This window comes from Aquarana catesbeiana, linkage group LG02 (assembly GCF_042186555.1).
Source record: "Aquarana catesbeiana isolate 2022-GZ linkage group LG02, ASM4218655v1, whole genome shotgun sequence".
NCBI classification, from domain to species: Eukaryota; Metazoa; Chordata; class Amphibia; order Anura; family Ranidae; genus Aquarana; species Aquarana catesbeiana.
Window position 1 is genome coordinate 812,875,985 of NC_133325.1, and position 19,698 is coordinate 812,895,682.

Consider the following 19,698-nt stretch of genomic DNA (forward strand, 5'->3'; position numbering starts at 1 on the left):
AACCAATCAATGAACAAACCAACCAATCAACCAATAAGCCAACCAACCAACTTTTCATCCATCCATCAATCCAGCCTTTCATCCAGTCATCCATCCACTCAAACAACTAACCAAATTTCTATCCCTTCTTCCAACCATATCCCTTTTCTAATTTTTTAACCACCTTTCCAAACAACCAATCAACCAACTTTCAATTCTTTCATCCAACCACCCACGCCTCTACTCAACTCTTTGACCCAACAACCTTTCTACCATCCGTCCATCCATCCATTCACCAAATAAACCAAACAACCAAATCAAAAAGGTGCTCGGACCAATCCTGTTTATTTTGTTCATAAACGACCTGGAGGATGGGATAAACGGTTCAATCTCTGTATTTGCAGACAATACTAAGCTAAGCAGGGCAATAACTTCTCCGCAGGATGTGGAAACCTTGCAAGAAGATCTGAACAAATTAATGGGGTGGGCGACTACATGGCAAATGAGGTTCAATGTAGAAAAATGTAAAATAATGCATTTGGGTGGTAAAAATCTGAATACAATCTATAGACTGGGGGGAGAACCTCTGGGGGAATCTAGGATGGAAAAAGGACCTGGGGGTCCTAGTGGATGATAGGCTCAGCAATGACATGCAATGCCAAGCTGCTGCTAATAAAGCAAACAGAATATTGGCATTAAAAAGGGGATCAACTCCAGAGATAAAACGATAATTCTCCCGCTCTACAAGACTCTGGTCCGGCCGCGCCTGGAGTATGCTGTCCAGTTCTGGGCACCAGTCCTCAGGAGGGATGTACTGGAAATGGAGCGAGTACAAAGAAGGGCAACAAAGCTAATAAAGGGTCTGGAGGATCTTAGTTATGAGGAAAGGTTGTGAGCTCTGAACTTATTCTCTCTGGAGAAGAGACGCTTGAGAGGGGATATGATTTCAATGTACAAATACCGGACTGGTGACCCCACAATAGGGAAATACCGGACTGGGGACCCCACAATATATAAATACCGGACTGGTGACCCCACAATATATAAATACCGGACTGGTGACCCCACAATATACAAATACCGGACTGGTGACCCCACAATATACAAATACCGGACTGGTGACCCCACAATATATAAATACCGGACTGGTGACCCCACAATATACAAATACCGGACTGGTGACCCCACAATATATAAATACCGGACTGGTGACCCCACAATATATAAATACCGGACTGGTGACCCCACAATATACAAATACCGGACTGGTGACCCCACAATATACAAATACCGGACTGGTGACCCCACAATATATAAATACCGGACTGGTGACCTCACAATAGGAAAAAAACTTTTTCGCAGAAAACAAGACTCGTGGCCACTCATTAAAATTAGAAGAAAAGAGGTTTAACCTTAATCCTTAATAGAGGGTTCTATTTAGTAATGCCCCGTACACACGACTGGTTTTACCGTCGTAATAAACTCTGAAGGTTTTTGCGACGGAATTCCGCTCAAGCTGTCTTGCATACACACGGTCACACCAAATTCCGACCGCCAAGAATGCGGTGATGTACAACACGTACGACGGCACTAGAAAAAGGAAGTTCAATAGCCAGTACGCCACCCTTTGGGCTCCTTCTGCTATTCTTGTCGGAACAGCATAGAGACGAGTGGTTTTTCCGATAGTAATTTGTTCCGTCTGAAAAATATAGAACATGTTCTCTATCTAAGTCCGTCTGAATTTTCGACTGAAAAATTCCAATGGGGCATACACACGGTTGGAATATATGATGAAAAGCTCCCATCGGACTTTTTCTGACGGAAATTCCGACCGTGTGTACGTGGCATTAGAGCGGCAAGGGTGTGGAATTCCCTTCCACAGGCGGTGGTCTCAGTGGGGGGCATCGATAGTTTCAAGAAACTATTAGATAAGCACCTGAATGACCACAACATACAGGGATATACAATGTAATACTGACACATAATCACACACATAGGTTGGACTTGATGGACTTGTGTCTTTTTTCAACCTCACCTACTACCGGTATGTAACTATGTGACCAACCAAATAAACCAACCTTTTACCCATCAGATTGCCCCCTTCCCTTCCTCCTTTCACTGGTCCGTCCATCCATTACAACATTCTTCCACCTACCCGTCATTCATCTTTTGTCCCATCTGTCTATTGCTCCATCAGTTTGCCGGTCCTTCTATCCCCCCCCTCCATCCATCAATCTCTTCATCCATATCTCTCTTTTCTTCTCCAGGATGATAATTGGGGTGAAACGACCACGGCGGTGACATCGGAGCGCAGTGCCTCCCTTGAGGATGTATCTCTGCGGCGTGGACCCTCAGAGTCTCAGCCAGGCAGGCCTGGTGCTCGGACCATGTTAGGGTTCTATACTTTCTGTGTTCTGGGGGTTCTTACAGTTCTGACTCCTCCTCTCTTTATCCTTCTTCCTCAGGTGCTGTGGCGCTCCGACCTGGAGCCCTGTGGGGTCATCTGTGAGGGTCTTTATGTCTCTGTAGCATTTAAGATGCTGTTCATGATTCTGGGCTCCTGGGCGGTTTTCCTTCGCACTCCACGCCATGTTCTGCCCCGTCTAGTGGAGTTTCGGGCTTTCTTGCTTCTTCTGCTGTGCATCTTCCTTCTCTCCTATTGGCTGTTCTATATAGTGAGGGTCCTGGGGGGCCGGGAGCGGAACTTGCTGAGTGTGGTCCAGTATGCCGCCTCCCTGGTGGATGCCTTCATCTTCATCCATTACCTGGCTGTGGTCCTACTGGAGCTGAGACAACTGCAGGCTTACTACATCCTGACGGTGGTGCGGAGCAGTGATGGGGAGAGCCGCTTCTACACTCTGGGGACAGTCAGGTATGACCACAGCTATCACCCTCTATAGCCACCACAGCCCTCACCCTATATGCCCACTTAAATGGCACCTTTAGTTCCATACTGTATAATCCACTGCCACGAAGTCCAAAAAGTCATGGGACCGTCCAGCACCCAGCTTGGGTGCTTCCGTTAAGATATAGCTTCCTCCGGTCTGGACATAGGAACCAGCTATTATAACTGACCATCCAAGACTATACGGCACTAGCTTGGATACAACTGGAACCCTTTATTAAAAGCTTACAGAGAACATATAGTACACTAGATCAGGCGAGCCTGATCACATTCTCGTATACTGTAAACAGGAATATAATTAACATGAGCTAATTAACTAGTCACTTAAACCAGCCTAGGTGACCAGAACGTTCTGCATCTATAACCCTGAATACAAAGTACTGAACATTACACACAGAGATGATCAGACAGACAGAAACAATAGGTGACTCCATTAACACAATTAACAATGGGAGAGACATGCTTAGCAGAATCGGGTTACTTTGAGCTGATGATATTAACATCTGCTCTGAATATCACAATCTAAAGCAGTCATTGCTGATTATAGGCATAGAGGCCCTCAATATGGATCCCGGGCCTAGATTCCCAAAGTCTGTGTGTTTTGGGGAGACATGGACTTGAAACTAGACCACTCCAAGGGTCCCCCAGGCACACACCTCCCAAAGAGTAGTGTTCCCTTAAAAGCCAGGGCCCACCCTGCAGTCCCCTCCAAAATCCCCTGTCCTTGTTGGGTCTATCCCATTTCTCTCCCATCCAAAGTTAACTAACAAGGTCCTAGACCTCCACCCGGTCTGGACATGCATTAGTCGGGCAAAGTGAACTCACATAGTCGGTTTACATGATTTCCATTCTTGGCTGCAGGGAATGATTGTCATCAGTAGGTGTGGGGCCGAGGTCGTTGACTCTCTGTCCGGCTGCCTTCGCTTCAGCTGGAAGTAGGAGCTTCACTACATCAGCTTGACACTGGGGAGTGGGGCCACATGCCCCGGCTCCCTGGAAATCTGGAGCTGTTTCCAGTGCTGGGCAGAGGTTGGCGGCTCTCTGCCCTGTTGTGTTTTGGTTGGGTCTGTCACAGTCACATACTATTATTATACATTTATATAGCTCTGACATATACCGCAGTGCTGTACAGAGAACACTGACCAGTCACATTAGTGTTATCTTCTTCTTCCCTGCAGTATACAAAGAGCTGCTCTGTATGTGTTGGAGAATTACTCGAAGGATTTCCCTATTTACACTCCGGAGCCGAATAGCAGAAAGTCGGCAAAATCTTCCCGTCACTCGGAGGGGAAAAGTGTGGATGGTGAGTGGTGTGTTGGAATGGATGGGGCGGGGGGGATCCAGAGCCCAACTGTGTATTTTTCTTTCGATCTTTTTATTATTTTGAACAAATAGAGTAAAAAATTACATAGAAACATGAGGCCAGAGCACTGGCAGAACATAGTAAGATTACAGTATGATGTAAACCCCGAGGAGCACCCAGACATCGCATTATTGGCAGGTAACCATTGAACAAGTAAAAGGACCATCCAGCCCAGGGGAAGGAACATCTGTCCTCTGTTATCAATATGCAGTGGTGAAGATTACAACAAGACTATAAAACGGTACTCTTTGATCTCACGGGATATACATTGTAAGGAAGTGTCTGAAGCAACACAAGAACGATGCAGACAAAGAAGAAGTGGAAGAAGGGAAAGAAAAGGAGGCGAGGACGAGAAGAAGTGAAAGAAGGAGCCTGGAGGAAGAACATAAGGCACATTAAGCTAAAAGGAAACATTAGATACATTGCAAATCTCTAGAGGTCACTATGGACATAGCTGGCCCATGGATTCCAAACCCTTTAAAAGTGTTGACAAGTGTCATTAAGTTTGCTGGTGAGGCGCTTGTTTAGCATGATCCAAGAGACCTCGCGCCTAAACATAGAAACTGCAACAGAGGGTCTTTTCCATGAGCGAGCTATAGTAAGGTAAGCAGCCAGTTGCATAAAGAAGATCAGTCTTTGTGTTAAGCGAGGAAGCTTCTCTACTGGTTCATTTAGTAAAGCAACTTGTGGAGTTTGAGGTACCTGGGCCCCAGAGACCCTCCTGATTAAGGCAAACACCCTATTCCAGAAGCCCCGCCGTTTAGGACATTGCCACCAAATGTCATACATTGTGCCAATAGAGTGACAGCTACGAAAGCATAAAGGCGAGAAATTTGGAAAAAAGCCTCGAAAGACGGGAAGGGACCATATACCATCTAGTCATAACTTTCAAATTCACCTCCACCAAGGAAATTTTCAAAACACCCGCAAAAAGGAAAAAGGCATCCCAATAGTCTGCATCCCTCTCCGAAGCCAAGTCCGAGTCCCAGGCCTGCATATAAGGCAGTTTGTCAGCTGTGTCCAGCATAGCCTATAAATAATCAAAATTCCCCCCTCTCTGACCTGGGCGCACCATTTTTCAGAAAGAGCTACCTTAGAATCCTCAAGAACCCCTGGGCCCAGAGACCGTAGAAAATGGGAAATTTGGTAGAATCAAAAGATTTCCGTTGTAGGCATTTTCAGCTTGGAACGACAGTGTTGTATAGTAAAGGGGCCCTTAGGGGTCAAAAAGTGGCCAATCTTATATCCCCCGTCCTGATTTTCTGTTCAGTCTTTTCCAGGTCTACTTCATAAATGGAAAGAGGAGAGTGAAGCTGTCATTAGAAGAAATGATAATATAATGTCATAACCTTATGTTTGGAGACAACCCAAATCCAGAATATGATACATGAGACTAGAAGGCAAATTCGGGGTTCCCGGGTCCTGGATAGGTCCTGTAAATTATCAAAAACCCAGCTGTTTGGTTTAAACCACTATCCAGTTGTTCAAAATATATTACGAACAAACACATAAAAGACCTTAGAGTACTCAGAGCAGTCCACTTTTGTAGAATATCCCCATATCGTTTGCATCAATACATTGTAGGGATGAAGCTCGAAGGAGCTTCCTGATTTCACAAGCTCTTCTAGCCTACTTACTGGTGATTTCCTCTGTATCTGCACCCAAACACTCACTGACTCACCAATGATCAATGACAGACTGGCTTCTACTCCGTCAATCTTTTCTTTGCTATTTTATTGGATCAGATGTCCAAGGAAGACGGGGGTGGGGATTACAGGATATCCAAAAACAGCAGCCAAATGTCCCCCCTACTCAACAGTATTTTTTAGTTCACCTCTGCCACAGGCTAATGCATATTGGGTAGGTCAGATGGATGTTTAGCATCCTGTAGCTTAGTCAGGGAGCTCCTCACAAAATCACTTGCCAGGAGTAGTTATCCTGGTTGATTGATAGAGATCTATTGATTTCTCCCTAAATTTGACCTTGTTGCACTTTTTCTCTTCTACCACTAGGTGGCCGGGTACTTGGCGGTTCTAGATATGAGAAGGGCAGCTCAGGTTATGGGTATATGGGGGTATCTCAGCCAATGGGCAGGGGTTTTCCTGAATTCCGTGGCCTGCTGGGAGCACCTATATATTTGGGTGGAGTCAGGTGATCTACGTTCTGTGCCACCTGGACGGCTGTCTGGGTGGACGTGTGTCCAGAGATTGGGCCTGTCCCAGGGGCATCTGGCTGCCAGGCTGTCTGAGGGCCAATCCAGAAGTAAAAGGGCAGCACAGGGTTGGGATTGCGGCTTGCAGTCCAACTAAAAGTGATGGTTCTGCCGGGCGGAGAACCTGTCGGGGTCGGAGGTAGAAGGGAAGCTGTCATCACAAAGGGACCAATCGTCTTTACCGGGGACCACAGTGAGTAACTGAAGCAAGTACCGGAGTAGTATTCTCACCGAACGGGCACGGTGGAGAATTGGGAAACTTCAGGCGGTGATCAAGTCAGGGACCCAACCAGCGGAGGTGACACTTGCAGAGCAGCCTTGTGTGTCAAGCCAGGGACCGAGCCGGTCAGCAAGAGTGAAGCTTGAGAAGTATCTGGAGTGCCAAGCTAGGGACCCAGCAGAAAGGCGGGGGTGACGCTTGAGGGAGATACCACCGCAAAGATTGGAGGAGCTCAAGGAATTCAGAGTCAGTGAATAAGTGGGTCTAGTGAGAGACCGGGAGCTCAGTGTTGAAGAACTACAAGAAGCGGTTGTAGTGAAGTTGAAGGAACTATTACGTTTGAGTTAGAAACTGTTAAAGACTGTTACCATATGAGACAGCATTCCTGCATGTGCAGATATGGCACCTTGCTGGGGCCTTTCCCTGCACGGCTGTCCTCCTATTGAAGTCTCAGAGTCTGCCAATTAAATCTACAGCTACTTAAGGGTGTCCTGGCCCCTAACCTTCTTTCCCCCCAAAAATACAAAAAAAGGACTGTCAAAAGAAATAAAACCTCTTTTACATCCATGATGTGTCTGGCGCCCAATGACTTTCATCATCTTTGCACCCACTATGCCTCACAACCCACCACATATTGACGAATGTCAGCTAGCTTTGCCCTTAGAGGTCCTCATTAGACTGGAAGAGGCTAAAGACTCTGCTACAGGTGCCTACCTTTAAGAATCTTCAGACCCTCGGACAGGCTAGTCATGGTCATGGAACTTTAGGCCCATTTGATTAATTTGGACTATTCTTCAGCTTCAGCTTCCTCCCCCAAGCAGCAGGCCTGGAAAGTATGAACGGGACTTATCTGGAGCTATACCCTCCCGAGGCAGCAGGAGACGAGAACCCTCTACCACACACATACCATCCAGGCAGCAGCCCTGAGAAACAAGGACCTTCCACTACACAACTTCTCTCCAGGTAGCAGGCCATGAAGCATGATCTGGACCACTGTGGAGCTATACCCTGTCCAAGCAGCAAGCCTAGGAGGCAAAGACCTTCCACCACTCGCATCCTCTCAAGGCAGCAAACCTGAAAGAGAGACAATGACTTTCCACCATACAAATTGTCTCCAGGAAGAAGCATAAACTGGACCACTCTGGAACTATATGCTGCTCAGATAACAGGTCTAGGAGGCAAAGACCTTCCACCACACACATTTTCTCCAGGTAGCAGGCCTTTGAAGCATTAACTTGACCACTCTAGACCTATACCCTCCCCAGGCAGCAGGCCTGGGAGACAAGGACCTCCCACCACTCACATCTTCTACAGGCAGCAGGTCTTGGAGGCAAGGATCTTCTACCACTCGCATCCTCTCTAGGCAGCAGGCCTTATACCACACACACCTTCTCCAGGAAGCAGGCCTTAGAAACATTAGAAGGCTTAGAAGCATGAATTGGACCACTCTAGAGTCGTACCTTCCCCAGGCATCAGGCCCAGGAGAGAAGGACCTTCCACCACACACATCCTCTCCAGGCAGCAGGCCCAGGGGGGAAGGACCCTTCTATAAGGTGTCCCAAGTGTGTATCATCTTCATCGTACAGTATCTGCTCACTGTAGAACACTCATTAGAAGCTGGAAAAAAGAATCCATGCCCTTGGGCTTAGGAGAAACCCAGCAAACCGAGATGACATAAACAAGGCTCAGACCGGCTATAGCCTGGTGGCCAAATCTAAATCGGGACTAACGACACTTCAGCTTAAGGCAGGGACCCTACAGAATAACTAGCCCAGGAAGGGAAGAACAGTATACTAAGCCATAGAAAGACTCCCCAGCACTCAGTCCAGATAGTCAGCATAAAAAGGATCTAACAGATCAAAATGTGGAATGAAAGTAAAGATTGAAGCTGTGTGAAGCTGGATAGATGCCAACTGTCCTGGAATTCCTGGGACAGTTCCACATCCTAGACCTCTGTCTGTGTCTCGGGAATCACAGCATCACTTTTATTTCAGTTACTGAGCAAGGTATTAAATGATTGGACCATGGCTGTGAGTGGGTACTCTATGTATATTTAGGGTACCATGTAAGAAAGCGGCCGTGGACTGGGCATGGCCACCCGAAAAGTAAGCATGTAAAATGTGGGCCATGGGTGGGGGTGAATAATATGTTGGTAAGTATGGGAGTGTGTAATTATTGCTTGTGCTGGCCCAGCTCCTCCACCCCCTCACCTCCCTACATAACTATTTATGTGGATGCAAGGGAAAGAGTGAAGGGAAATACTAGAGTGACAGTTTCTGAGTCTGCTGGGTCTTCTGACATTACATCCAAGATGGCGTCACTCAGCAGCAGGCTCAGGGTTTTGGATGTCTTCAAAAGGGAGGATAACATGAAAACAATACATTAAATTTAGTATATACAGCGATCAGCCATAACTTTATGACTACTGAGAAGTTAAGTAATAACATTGATTACCTTATTACAATGGCATCTGAAAGTGGGTGGGATGTATTAGGCAGCAAGTGAACATGTTGTCCCTGAAGTTGATGTGTTGAAAGCAGAAAAAAATGTTTCTTGCAGTTTTTTGTGTATGGGGCTGTGTAGCCGCAGACAGATCAGGGTGCCCATGCAGTCCCATGTCCCCATCCGAATGTGCCTCCAATGGGCACGCGCACATCAGAACTGGGGCACGGAGCATTGGAAGAAGGTGGCCTAGTCTGATGAATTCAAGAATGGTTTGAGTAACACGACAACGAGTCTGAGGAGTTGACTTGGCCTCCAAATTCTCTAGATCTGAATCCAGTCGAGCATCTGTGGGATGTGCTGGAAAAAAGTCCAATCCATGGAGACCCCACCTCACTACTTATAGGATTTAAAGAATCTGCTACTGGTGGCTACAGAACTGGAGCACAGAGCAATGGAAGAAGGTGGCCTGGTCTGACGGATCACATTTTCTTTTCCATCATGTGAATGACCGGGAGCGTCGCTTACCTGGGGAAGAGATGGCACCAGGATGCAGTATAAAAAGAAGACAAGCTGGCGGAGGCAGTGTGATGCTTTTGCCAATGTTCTTCTGGGAATCCTTGGCTCCTTCCATTCATGCGGATGTTACTGGGCACGAAGCACCTACCTAAACATTGTTGGTGACAAAGTACACTCCTTCATGAAAACCGTATTCCCTGCTGGCAGTGGCCTTTTTCTGCAGGATAATGCACTCTGCCACACTGCAAAAATGGTTCAGGAATGGTTTGAGGAGCACAACAGGTTCAAGCTGTTGACTTGACCTCCAGATTTTCCAGATCTCAATCCAATTGAGCATCTGTGGGATGTGCTGGAAAAAGTCCGATCCATGGAGGCCTGACCTCACAACTTACAGGAACCAAAGGATCTGCCAGTGCTTGGTGCAGATACCACAGCATACCTTCAGAGGTCTAGTGGTGTCCATGTCTCGACAGGTTAGGACAAAAGGGGGACCTACTCAATATCAGGTGGGACATCACAATGGCTAGTCACCGTATAATCCTATATGGAGGTCATTGTTAAAATGAATGGTTTGGTGACAAGGTCTTAAAGGTACAATCATCAGAGCAGCCGCCATTTTTGCCGTGTTGGATTTGGTCTATGAAAAGGCTCAAGGGATTCGTATTCACCACAACCATCTTCATCTATTCCATGCTTCACATCCCTCAGACCAACAGTGCAACTGATATAGCAGTTCATGACCAAAAAGCTCTGTTTTTGGCCAATAAAAAAAGGTTCTTAACTCACCCAGAACACTTCCAGTGATGTGAAGGATAGAAGAGAGCGGATAATATGACTGTGCTGAATGCAAACCCCTTGATGTCGTGTCTGCTATTCTAATTTGGAGGGTTTTGATATGTACTAAGTTCATGTATGCAGACACTGACTTATTTTAACTTTCCCCAGGCCTGGGACACAGCACAGCCAGCCAATCACAGCTCACCAACTCCAACTACAAGGACCGCTACTATGAAGACATAGAATATGAGCGCAAAATACGCAGACGCCACGCCAGGTGACATATGGTACAACCTTCTCACATGGAGAGTGTGGCACTGTAAAGATCTGCACAGTCATCCCTATCATTGTTCCCTGTAACAGGGGATCATGGGAAAGGCCATGCTGGTCCGTCTTTAGGATAGTCATGTGACTACTCAGCACAACACCATATTTCCAGTAACAGGGGATCATGGGAAAGGCCATGCTGGTCCGTCTGTAGGATAGCCATGTGACTGTTTAGCGCAGCTCCATGTTTCCAGTAAAAAGGGATTATGGGAAATACACCCATGGTTGTCCTTCTGTAGAAAAGTCATGTGACTACTCAGCTCAGTGCCATGTTCTCAGTAAGAAGACATTATGGGAAAGGCCCTGCTGGTCCATCATTGGATTGATCAGCACAGTGCCATGTATTCAGTGGCAAGAGGTTGTGGGAAATACATAGTGGATGTCCATGATGAACCTTCTGTAGAATAGCCATGCGACTAGTCAGCACAGCATCATGTTCTCAGTAACACAGGATTATTGGCAATACATAGGGTCACCCATGCTGGTCCTTCTGTAGAATAGCCATGTTACTGCTCAGCTCAGTGCCATGTTTCCAGTAAAAAGGGATTATGGGAAATACATAGTCACCCATGATGGTTCTTCTGTAGGATAGTCATGTAATTACTCAGCTCTGTGCCGTGTTTCCAATAACAGGGGATTATTGGAAATATGTACATAGGGTCACTCATGATGGTTCTTCTGTAGGATAGTCATGTGACTACTCAACTCAGTGCCATGTTTCCAGTAAAAAGGGATTATAGGAAATACATAGAGTCACCCATGATGGTTCTTCTGTAGGATAGTCATGTAATTACTCAGCTCTGTGCCATGTTTCCAATAACAGGGGATTATTGGAAATATGTACATAGGGTCACTTATGATGGTTCTTCTGTAGGATAGTCATGTGACTACTCAACTCAGTGCCATGCTTCCATTAAAAAGGGATTATGGGAAATACATGGAGTCACACATGATATGATGGTCCTTCTGTAGAAAAATCATGCGATAACTCAGCTCAGTGCCATGTTTCAAGTAACAAGGAATTCTGGGAAATACAAAGAGGACGCCCATGATGGACCTTCTGTAGGATAGTCATGTGAATTCTCTGCACGGTGCCATGTTTCCAGTAATACAGGATTATGGGAAATACATAGGGTCACCCATGATGGCCCTTCTGTAGGATAGTCATGTGATGACTCAGTGCAGTACCATTTTTCCAGTAACAGGAGAATATGGGAAATACATTGGGGTTGCTTTACTAAAAGCAAATAGACTGCAGTTGCCCCAGAGCTTAGTAAATGAGGTAAAGCTTTACTTTGCAAAGAATACCCATTAACTTGCCAGAAATAAATAAATAAAAATAGCATTTTTGCTTACACATGACTGGATGAAGGAAGTCAGCAGAGCTTCTGCTCAGTTACTAAGCTCTGGAGCAACTGCATAGTCTATTTGCCTTTAGTAGATCAACCCCATAGGGTCACCCATGGTGGTCCTTCTGTAAGATAGTCATATGACTACTCAGGTCAATGCCATGTTTCCAGTAACAAAGGATTATGGGAAATACATAGGGGGGGGGGGGGGGGGTGACCATGATGATCTGTCTGTAGGTTAGCCATATGACTACTCAGTACAGCACCATTTTTCCAGCAGTAAGGGATTCTGGGAAATATATAGGAGTCGGTGACGATGGTTCTCCTGAAGGATATCCATGTATTGTAGATCTGTAGATGATACGCTGCGTGATTTTTACGTTCGGTGATAAATTGTTGGTTTCTTTGCATGTGTCGGCAGGCTGGTGGTCGCGGTGCATCGCGCCTTCTCACAGGTGAATCTCTTGGATGACGGCACAAAATCTTCACAAGCTTTACCACCAAGAGAGGCCGCCCAGAGCATCTTCCCCCTTGTCGCACAGAGCCTGCAACGATACCTCCGCACGACACGGCAGGCCCATCTGTACAGCATGGAGGCCATCATCCACCATCTCAGCCAGTGTCTTACCCACAATATGTCCGCTCAGGTACTCTAGCTCTCTGGGCCTACAATATACTCTACAGAGCTCTGATCGCTTCCAGTCAGCTGAGATCAGATATTATGGGTGGAGTCAGTGCCATCTCCAGTCCTCCAGTGTCCCCTACGGGTCATACTATCAGGATTTCCCTCAGTTGGGAACATCAGTGGTGCCTACTGATCCAGCTGGGATCCTCCACTAGATGCAGGAAATCCAGAGCACATGACCAGTTAGAGGAACCTGAGGACCACACCTCCATGTTTTCAGTAAGGGAGGATTATGGGAAGGACGGAGGTAGGTGTAGGTAGGTTCTCTTTTGTGGGAGGGACACATGGGGATAGATTTACTAAAACTGGCACACTCATAATCTGGTGCAGCTGTGCATGGTAGCCAATCAGCTTCTAACCTCAGCTTGTTTTATTAAGCTCTGGCAATAAAACCTGGGAGCTGACTGGTTTCTATGCAGAAATGAGCCTGATTTTTCACTCTCCAACCTTAGTAAATAAACCCCATGGAGTCTTATGACACTTTTAGCAATTGTTTGCGGTTTGGTTGTATTTTTTGAGGATTCTGGGTACAGAGATGAGTTTTGGGGTGTACAGTCAATGATCTCAGTCTATTCTGTGACATCTCCTGATATCACCTATCTCTCTCCCCCACAGGCCTTCCTGGAGCAGTACCTGCGGCCGGGGCCCACCTGCCAGTATTCTGGGGTCAACGTGGATCAGTGGACACTGTTGAGTGAGGAGTCGGTCACTGGGACCCTGCACTCCTCTCTCACCTTCTGCCTGCGGGGAGGAGACACTCAGCTGGTGGTCAGTGTGAGTCGGATCCCCAGACTGACGCTGAGCGAGAGCTTCGTCCCCCCCAACTCCCATCGTTTTGTGGTGAGACTCTACCCTCCTGTCCTGGACATGTCCACCATCTCCCCAGCTTGAATGCACAGGATGTATATTCGCTATATGAAAGGCTTGGGGGTCGGGGGTCCCGGTGTAACCCTGTCCTACCTGCCAGGCTTTGTAAACTCTTCAGCTTCAGTGAGGTTACATAAACTATATATCCAAAGGGCCAGTATATTGACCTCAGTGCAGGTACGCTGTTGCCTGCAGTGGCAATATTTCAGGCTCTGGTGCCTCAGGAAGAAAAGGAGTGTCTCTGCTAAATGTATGAGCATTGGGGTCTGCTGCCCCTCCGGCACATAACCTTTATATTTATCAGGTAACATACAAAGTTCTATACACATAGCGCTCTCACTAACCCCAACGCAGCACACATATGTTGTACAAAGCACACGTAACGTACAAAGTTCTCTACATATAGCGCTCTCACTAACCCGAGGGGGGCGCACTTATGTCTTCTAACATTGTATTAGCTGACATCTGAGGACGCATCTATCTCGCACATATATAGGAATGATGTATATTCGCTATCACCTGTCATGGAAAGCTGTATTACCTTGTGCATGGTGGGGTCATGGATAGCGGTGACATCACCACGAACGCAGTATTATAAAAGCCGACAAGAACTTGGAATATTCAGAATCTTGAGAGATCTCGATAATGTACAGATGCAATAAAATTGATATACTTTATTGTGTCTGTCTGTGTTATATCAGAACTAATGTCATCATGATGACCCACATTCTGTGTGGCCCCTGCTGGACAGCCATCATTCTGTGTCTGACCTCCTGATAGACTGCCATCATTCTGGTTCTGACCCCCTAGTAGACAGCCATCATTTTTTTTTGGTTGAACTAAATGGACTGTCTTTTTTCAACCTGGCTAACTATGTAACCGTGACCCTCTGGTAGACTGCCATCATGACCCTCTGGTAGACTGCCATCATGACCCTCTGGTAGACTGCCATCATTCTGTGTCTGGCCCCCAGGTAGATTCCACCTTTCCAGAGAGAAAAGTCCCTATGACCCCTCAAGGGCATTTGGATAGCCTTTCCAGATGGAGATATCCCTGTATTATCAATTGGTCATGAAATCTGAGAATACTTGTTGTAGGAAAACCATTTTGGTTATATATACCACCATTGCATTTGCCATTTGTACATCACCCGGTGAAGCAATCTAAAGCTTATTCACTCTTACTGTGAAGAATCTCTTCCTGAACTGATGGTAGGATCTGCCTTTAATATTTCACAGCTGATGTCCCCTCGTCCCCATCCTCAGCTGATATCCCCTCGTCCCCATACACAGCTAAAATTCTCTTATCCCTATCCACAGCTGATAACCACTTGTCCCCATTGTACCCATCGAAAGTTGATGCCTCCCGTCCCCATATACAGCTGATGTTCCCTCACCCCTTGTCTTCATACACAGCATATATACATTTAGCCACATTCACTCATTCACAACTAATGCCCTACATGCCCAATCACAGCTGATATCCCCTCATCCCCATACACAGCTGATGTCCCCTCGTCCCCATACACAGCTGATGTCCGCTCGTCCCCATACACAGCTGATGTTTCTTCATCCCCATACACAACTGATGTCCGCTCGCTCCCATACACAGCTGATGTTTCTTCATCCCCATACACAGCTGATGTCCCCTCGTCCCCATACACAACTGATGTCCCCTCCTCCCCATACACAGCTGATATTCCCTCATCCCCATACACAACTGATGTCCACTCGCCCCCATACACAGCTGATGTTTCTTCATCCCCATACACAGCTGATGTCCCCTCGTCCCCATACACAACTGATGTCCCCTCCTCCCCATACACAGCTGATATTCCCTCATATCCATACACAACTGATGTCCACTCGCCCCCATACACAGCTGATGTTTCTTCATCCCCATACACAGCTGATGTCCCCTCGTCCCCATACACAACTGATGTACCCTCCTCCCCATACACAGCTGATATTCCCTCATCCCCATACACAACTGATGTCCGCTCGCCCCCATACACAGCTGATGTTTCTTCATCCCCATACACAGCTGATGTCCCCTCGTCCCCATACACAACTGATGTCCCCTCCTCCCCATACACAGCTGATATTCCCTCATCCCCATATACAGCTGATGTCCGCTCGCCCCCATACACAGCTGATGTTTCTTCATCCCCATACACAACTGATGTCCGCTCGCTCCCATACACAGCTGATGTTTCTTCATCCCCATACACAGCTGATGTCCCCTCGTCCCCATACACAACTGATGTCCCCTCCTCCCCATACACAGCTGATATTCCCTCATCCCCATACACAACTGATGTCCACTCGCCCCCATACACAGCTGATGTTTCTTCATCCCCATACACAACTGATGTCCCCTCCTCCCCATACACAGCTGATATTCCCTCATCCCCATACACAACTGATGTCCACTCGCCCCCATACACAGCTGATGTTTCTTCATCCCCATACACAGCTGATGTCCCCTCGTCCCCATACACAACTGATGTCCCCTCCTCCCCATACACAGCTGATATTCCCTCATCCCCATACACAGCTGATGTCCGCTCATCCCCATACACAGCTGATGTTTCTTCATCCCCATCCATAGCTGATGTTCCCTTGTCCCCATTGAAAAATGATGCCCACTTGTCCCCATCTAAAGATGGTGCCTCCTTATCCCCATGTCCCCTTGCCCCCATTCACAGCTGATGTCCCCTCAACTCTATACACAGCTGATGTCCCCATTGTCCCCATCCATGGCTAATGCACTTTCATCCTCATACACAGCTAATGTCCCCTCATCCCCATTTATAGCTTATACCTCCTTGTCCCCATCCACAGCTGCTGTCCCCTCCTCCCTCCTCTGAACAATGAGGTGTAATACATGAATAAAAATGAGATTCCCTATTTGTATTTTGGGATGTCTGTGATTTATGTTACATTATTTCTTTCACACAACTTTGAATTCACACTGCGGGGAGTGGCCAATGGGTCAGTGAGTACCCTTCAAGAATACCCAGCACTGTCTGCCAGAGGATCTAAAGTGGACATAAAACCACATCAAGGCAGGAAGGAGGTAAAGAAAACACAACATAAGAAGCTGAGTGAGATAATATCACCATGAGAAAATGTCTGGTCTTCAGTTCCGTCCATATCCTGTTTATACTGCCCCCAGTGGGGCTCTCCTTACTGGTCCTCTTACCTGTCTATGTTGTCCACAATAGGACTATCTTTACTGGTCTTCTATCCTGTCCATACTGTCCACAATAGGACTGTCCTTACTCGTCTTCTTTCCTGTCCATACTGTCCACAATAGGACTGTTCTTACTGCTCTTCTATCCTGTACACACAGTCCACAGTGGAACTGTCCTTACTGGTCTTTTATTCTGTCCATACTGCCGACAATGGGATTGTCCTTACTGGTCTTCTATTCCGTCCATACTATCCACAACGGGACTGTCTTTAGTGATGTTCTATCCCATCCATACTGCCCACAATGGGACTGTCTTTACTGGTCTTCTATCCTGTCCATTCTGTCCGCAATAGGACTGTCCTCACTGGTCTTCTATCCTGTCTATACTGCCCACAATGGAACTGCCCTTACTGGTCTCCTATCCCGTTCATTTTGTCCACAATGAGACTGTCCTTACTAGTCTTCTATCCTGTCCATACTGTCCACAATGGGACTGTCCTTACTGGTCTTCTATCCTGTCCATACTGCCCACAATGGGACTGTCCTCACTGGTCTTCTATCCTGTCCATACTGCCCACAATGGGACTGTCCTTACTGGTCTTCTATGCCATCTATACTGTCCACAACGGAACTGTCCTTACTCTTCTTCTTTCCTGTCCATACTGCCCACAATGGGACTGTCCTTACTGGTCTTCTATCCTGTCCATACTGTCCACAATGGGACTGTCCTTACTAGTCTTCTATCCTGCCCATACTGTCCACAGTGGAACTGTCCTTACTGGTCTTCTATCCTGTCCATACTGTCCACAATGGGACTGTCCTTACTGGTCTTCTATCCTGTCCATACTGTCCACAATGGGACTGTCCTTACTAGTCTTCTATCCTGCCCATACTGTCCACAGTGGAACTGTCCTTACTGGTCTTCTATCCTGTCCATACTGTCCACAGTGGAACTGTCCTAACTGGTCTTCTATCCTGCCCATACTGCCCACAATGGGACTGTCCTTACTGGTCTTCTATGCTGCCTATACTGTCCACAATGGGACTGTCTTAACTGGTCCTCTATGCTGCCTATACTGTCCACAATGGGACTGTCCTTACTGGTCTTCTATCCTGTCTATTCTGTCCACAATAGGACTGTTCTTACTGCTCTTATATCCTGTACACACTGTCCACAGTGGAACTGTCCTTACTGGTCTTCTATCCTGTCCATACTGTCCACAATGGGACTGTCCTTACTGGTCTTCTATCCTGTCCATACTGCCCACAATGGGACTGTCCTTACTGGTCTTCTATCCTGTCCATACTGCCCACAATGGGACTGTCCTTACTGGTCTTCTATCCTGTCCATACTGCCCACAATGGGACTGTCCTTACTGGTCTTCTATCCTGTCCATACTGTCCACAGTGGAACTGTCCTTACTGGTCTTCTATCCTGTCCATACTGTCCACAGTGGAACTGCCCATACTTCCCACAATAGAACTGTCCTTACTGGTCTCCTATCCCGTCCATATTGTCCACAATGGGACTGTCCTTACTGGTCTTCTATCCTGTCCATACTGTCCACAATGGGACTGTCCTTACTGTTCTTCTATCCTGTCTATACTGTCCACAATAGGACTGTTCTTATTGCTCTTCTATCCTGTACACACTGTCCACAGTGGAACTGCCCTTACTGGTCTTCTATGCCATCTATACTGTCCACAATGGAACTGTCCTCACTGGTCTTCTATCCTGTCCATACTGTCCACAGTGGAACTGTCCTTACTGGTCTTCTATCCTGTCCATACTGCCCACAATGGGACTGTCCTTACTGGTCTGCTAGCCTATCCATACTGTCCACAATGGGACTGTCCTTACTGGTCTTCTATGCCATCTATACTGTCCACAATGGAACTGTCCTCACTGGTCTTCTATCCTGTCCATGCTGCCCACAATGGGACTGTCCTTACTGGTCTTCTATGCCATCTATACTGTCCACAATGGAACTGTGCTCACTGGTCTTCTATCCTGTCCATACTGCCCACAATGGGACTGTCCTTACTGGTCTTCTATCCTGTCCATACTGTCCACAATGGAACTGTCCTCACTGGTCTTCTATCCTGTCCATACTGTCCACAGTGGAACTGTCCTTACTGGTCTTCTATCCTGCCCATACTGTCCACAATGGAACTGTCCTCACTGGTCTTCTATCCCGTCTATACTGCCCACAGTTGAACTGTCCTTACTGGTCTTCTATCCTGTCCATACTGCCCACAATGGGACTGTCCTTACTGGTCTTCTATCCTGTCCATACTGTCCACAATGGGACTGTTCTTACTGGTCTTCTATGCCGTCTATACTTTCAACAGTGGAACTGTCCTCACTGGTCTTCTATCCTGTCCATACTGCCCACAATGGGACTGTCCTTGCTGGCCTCCTATCCTGTCTATACTGTCCACAATGGGACTGTCCTTACTGGTCTTCTATCCTGTCCATACTGCCCACAATGGGAATGTCCTTACTGGTCTTCTATCCTGTCCATACTGTCCACAATGGGACTGTCCTTACTGGTCATCTACCCCGTCTATACTGTCCACAGTGGAACTGTCCTTACTGGTCTTCTGTCCTGTCCATACTGTCCACAATGAGATTGTCCTTACTGGTCTTCTATCCTGTCCATACTGCCCACAATGGGACTGTCCTTACTGGTCTTCTATCCTGTCCATACTGTCCACAATGGAACTGTCCTCACTGGTCTTCTATCCTGCCCATACTGTCCACAATGGAACTGTCCTTACTGGTCTTCTATCCCGTCTATACTGCCCACAGTTGAACTGTCCTTACTGGTCTTCTATCCTGTCCATACTGCCCACAA

The 19,698-nt window shown here is 46.9% G+C and overlaps 1 protein-coding gene across 4 annotated transcripts in view; it reads left to right on the plus strand.

Annotated features, from left to right (window-relative positions):
* The window catches only part of LOC141129525 (vang-like protein 1), a 53,867-nt gene extending 39,545 nt beyond the window's left edge, over positions 1–14,322 (plus strand). For all 4 annotated transcript variants that reach the window (XM_073617611.1, XM_073617609.1, XM_073617610.1 and 1 more), the window contains 5 exons: positions 2,247–2,851; positions 4,063–4,187; positions 10,586–10,694; positions 12,515–12,740; positions 13,394–14,322. In XM_073617611.1, the coding sequence (XP_073473712.1) occupies positions 2,247–2,851; positions 4,063–4,187; positions 10,586–10,694; positions 12,515–12,740; positions 13,394–13,669 (1,341 nt within the window). In that variant the 3' untranslated portion in view covers positions 13,670–14,322. The remainder of the gene's footprint in view (positions 1–2,246; positions 2,852–4,062; positions 4,188–10,585; positions 10,695–12,514; positions 12,741–13,393) is intronic.
* Positions 14,323–19,698: the final 5,376 nt, after the last annotated feature.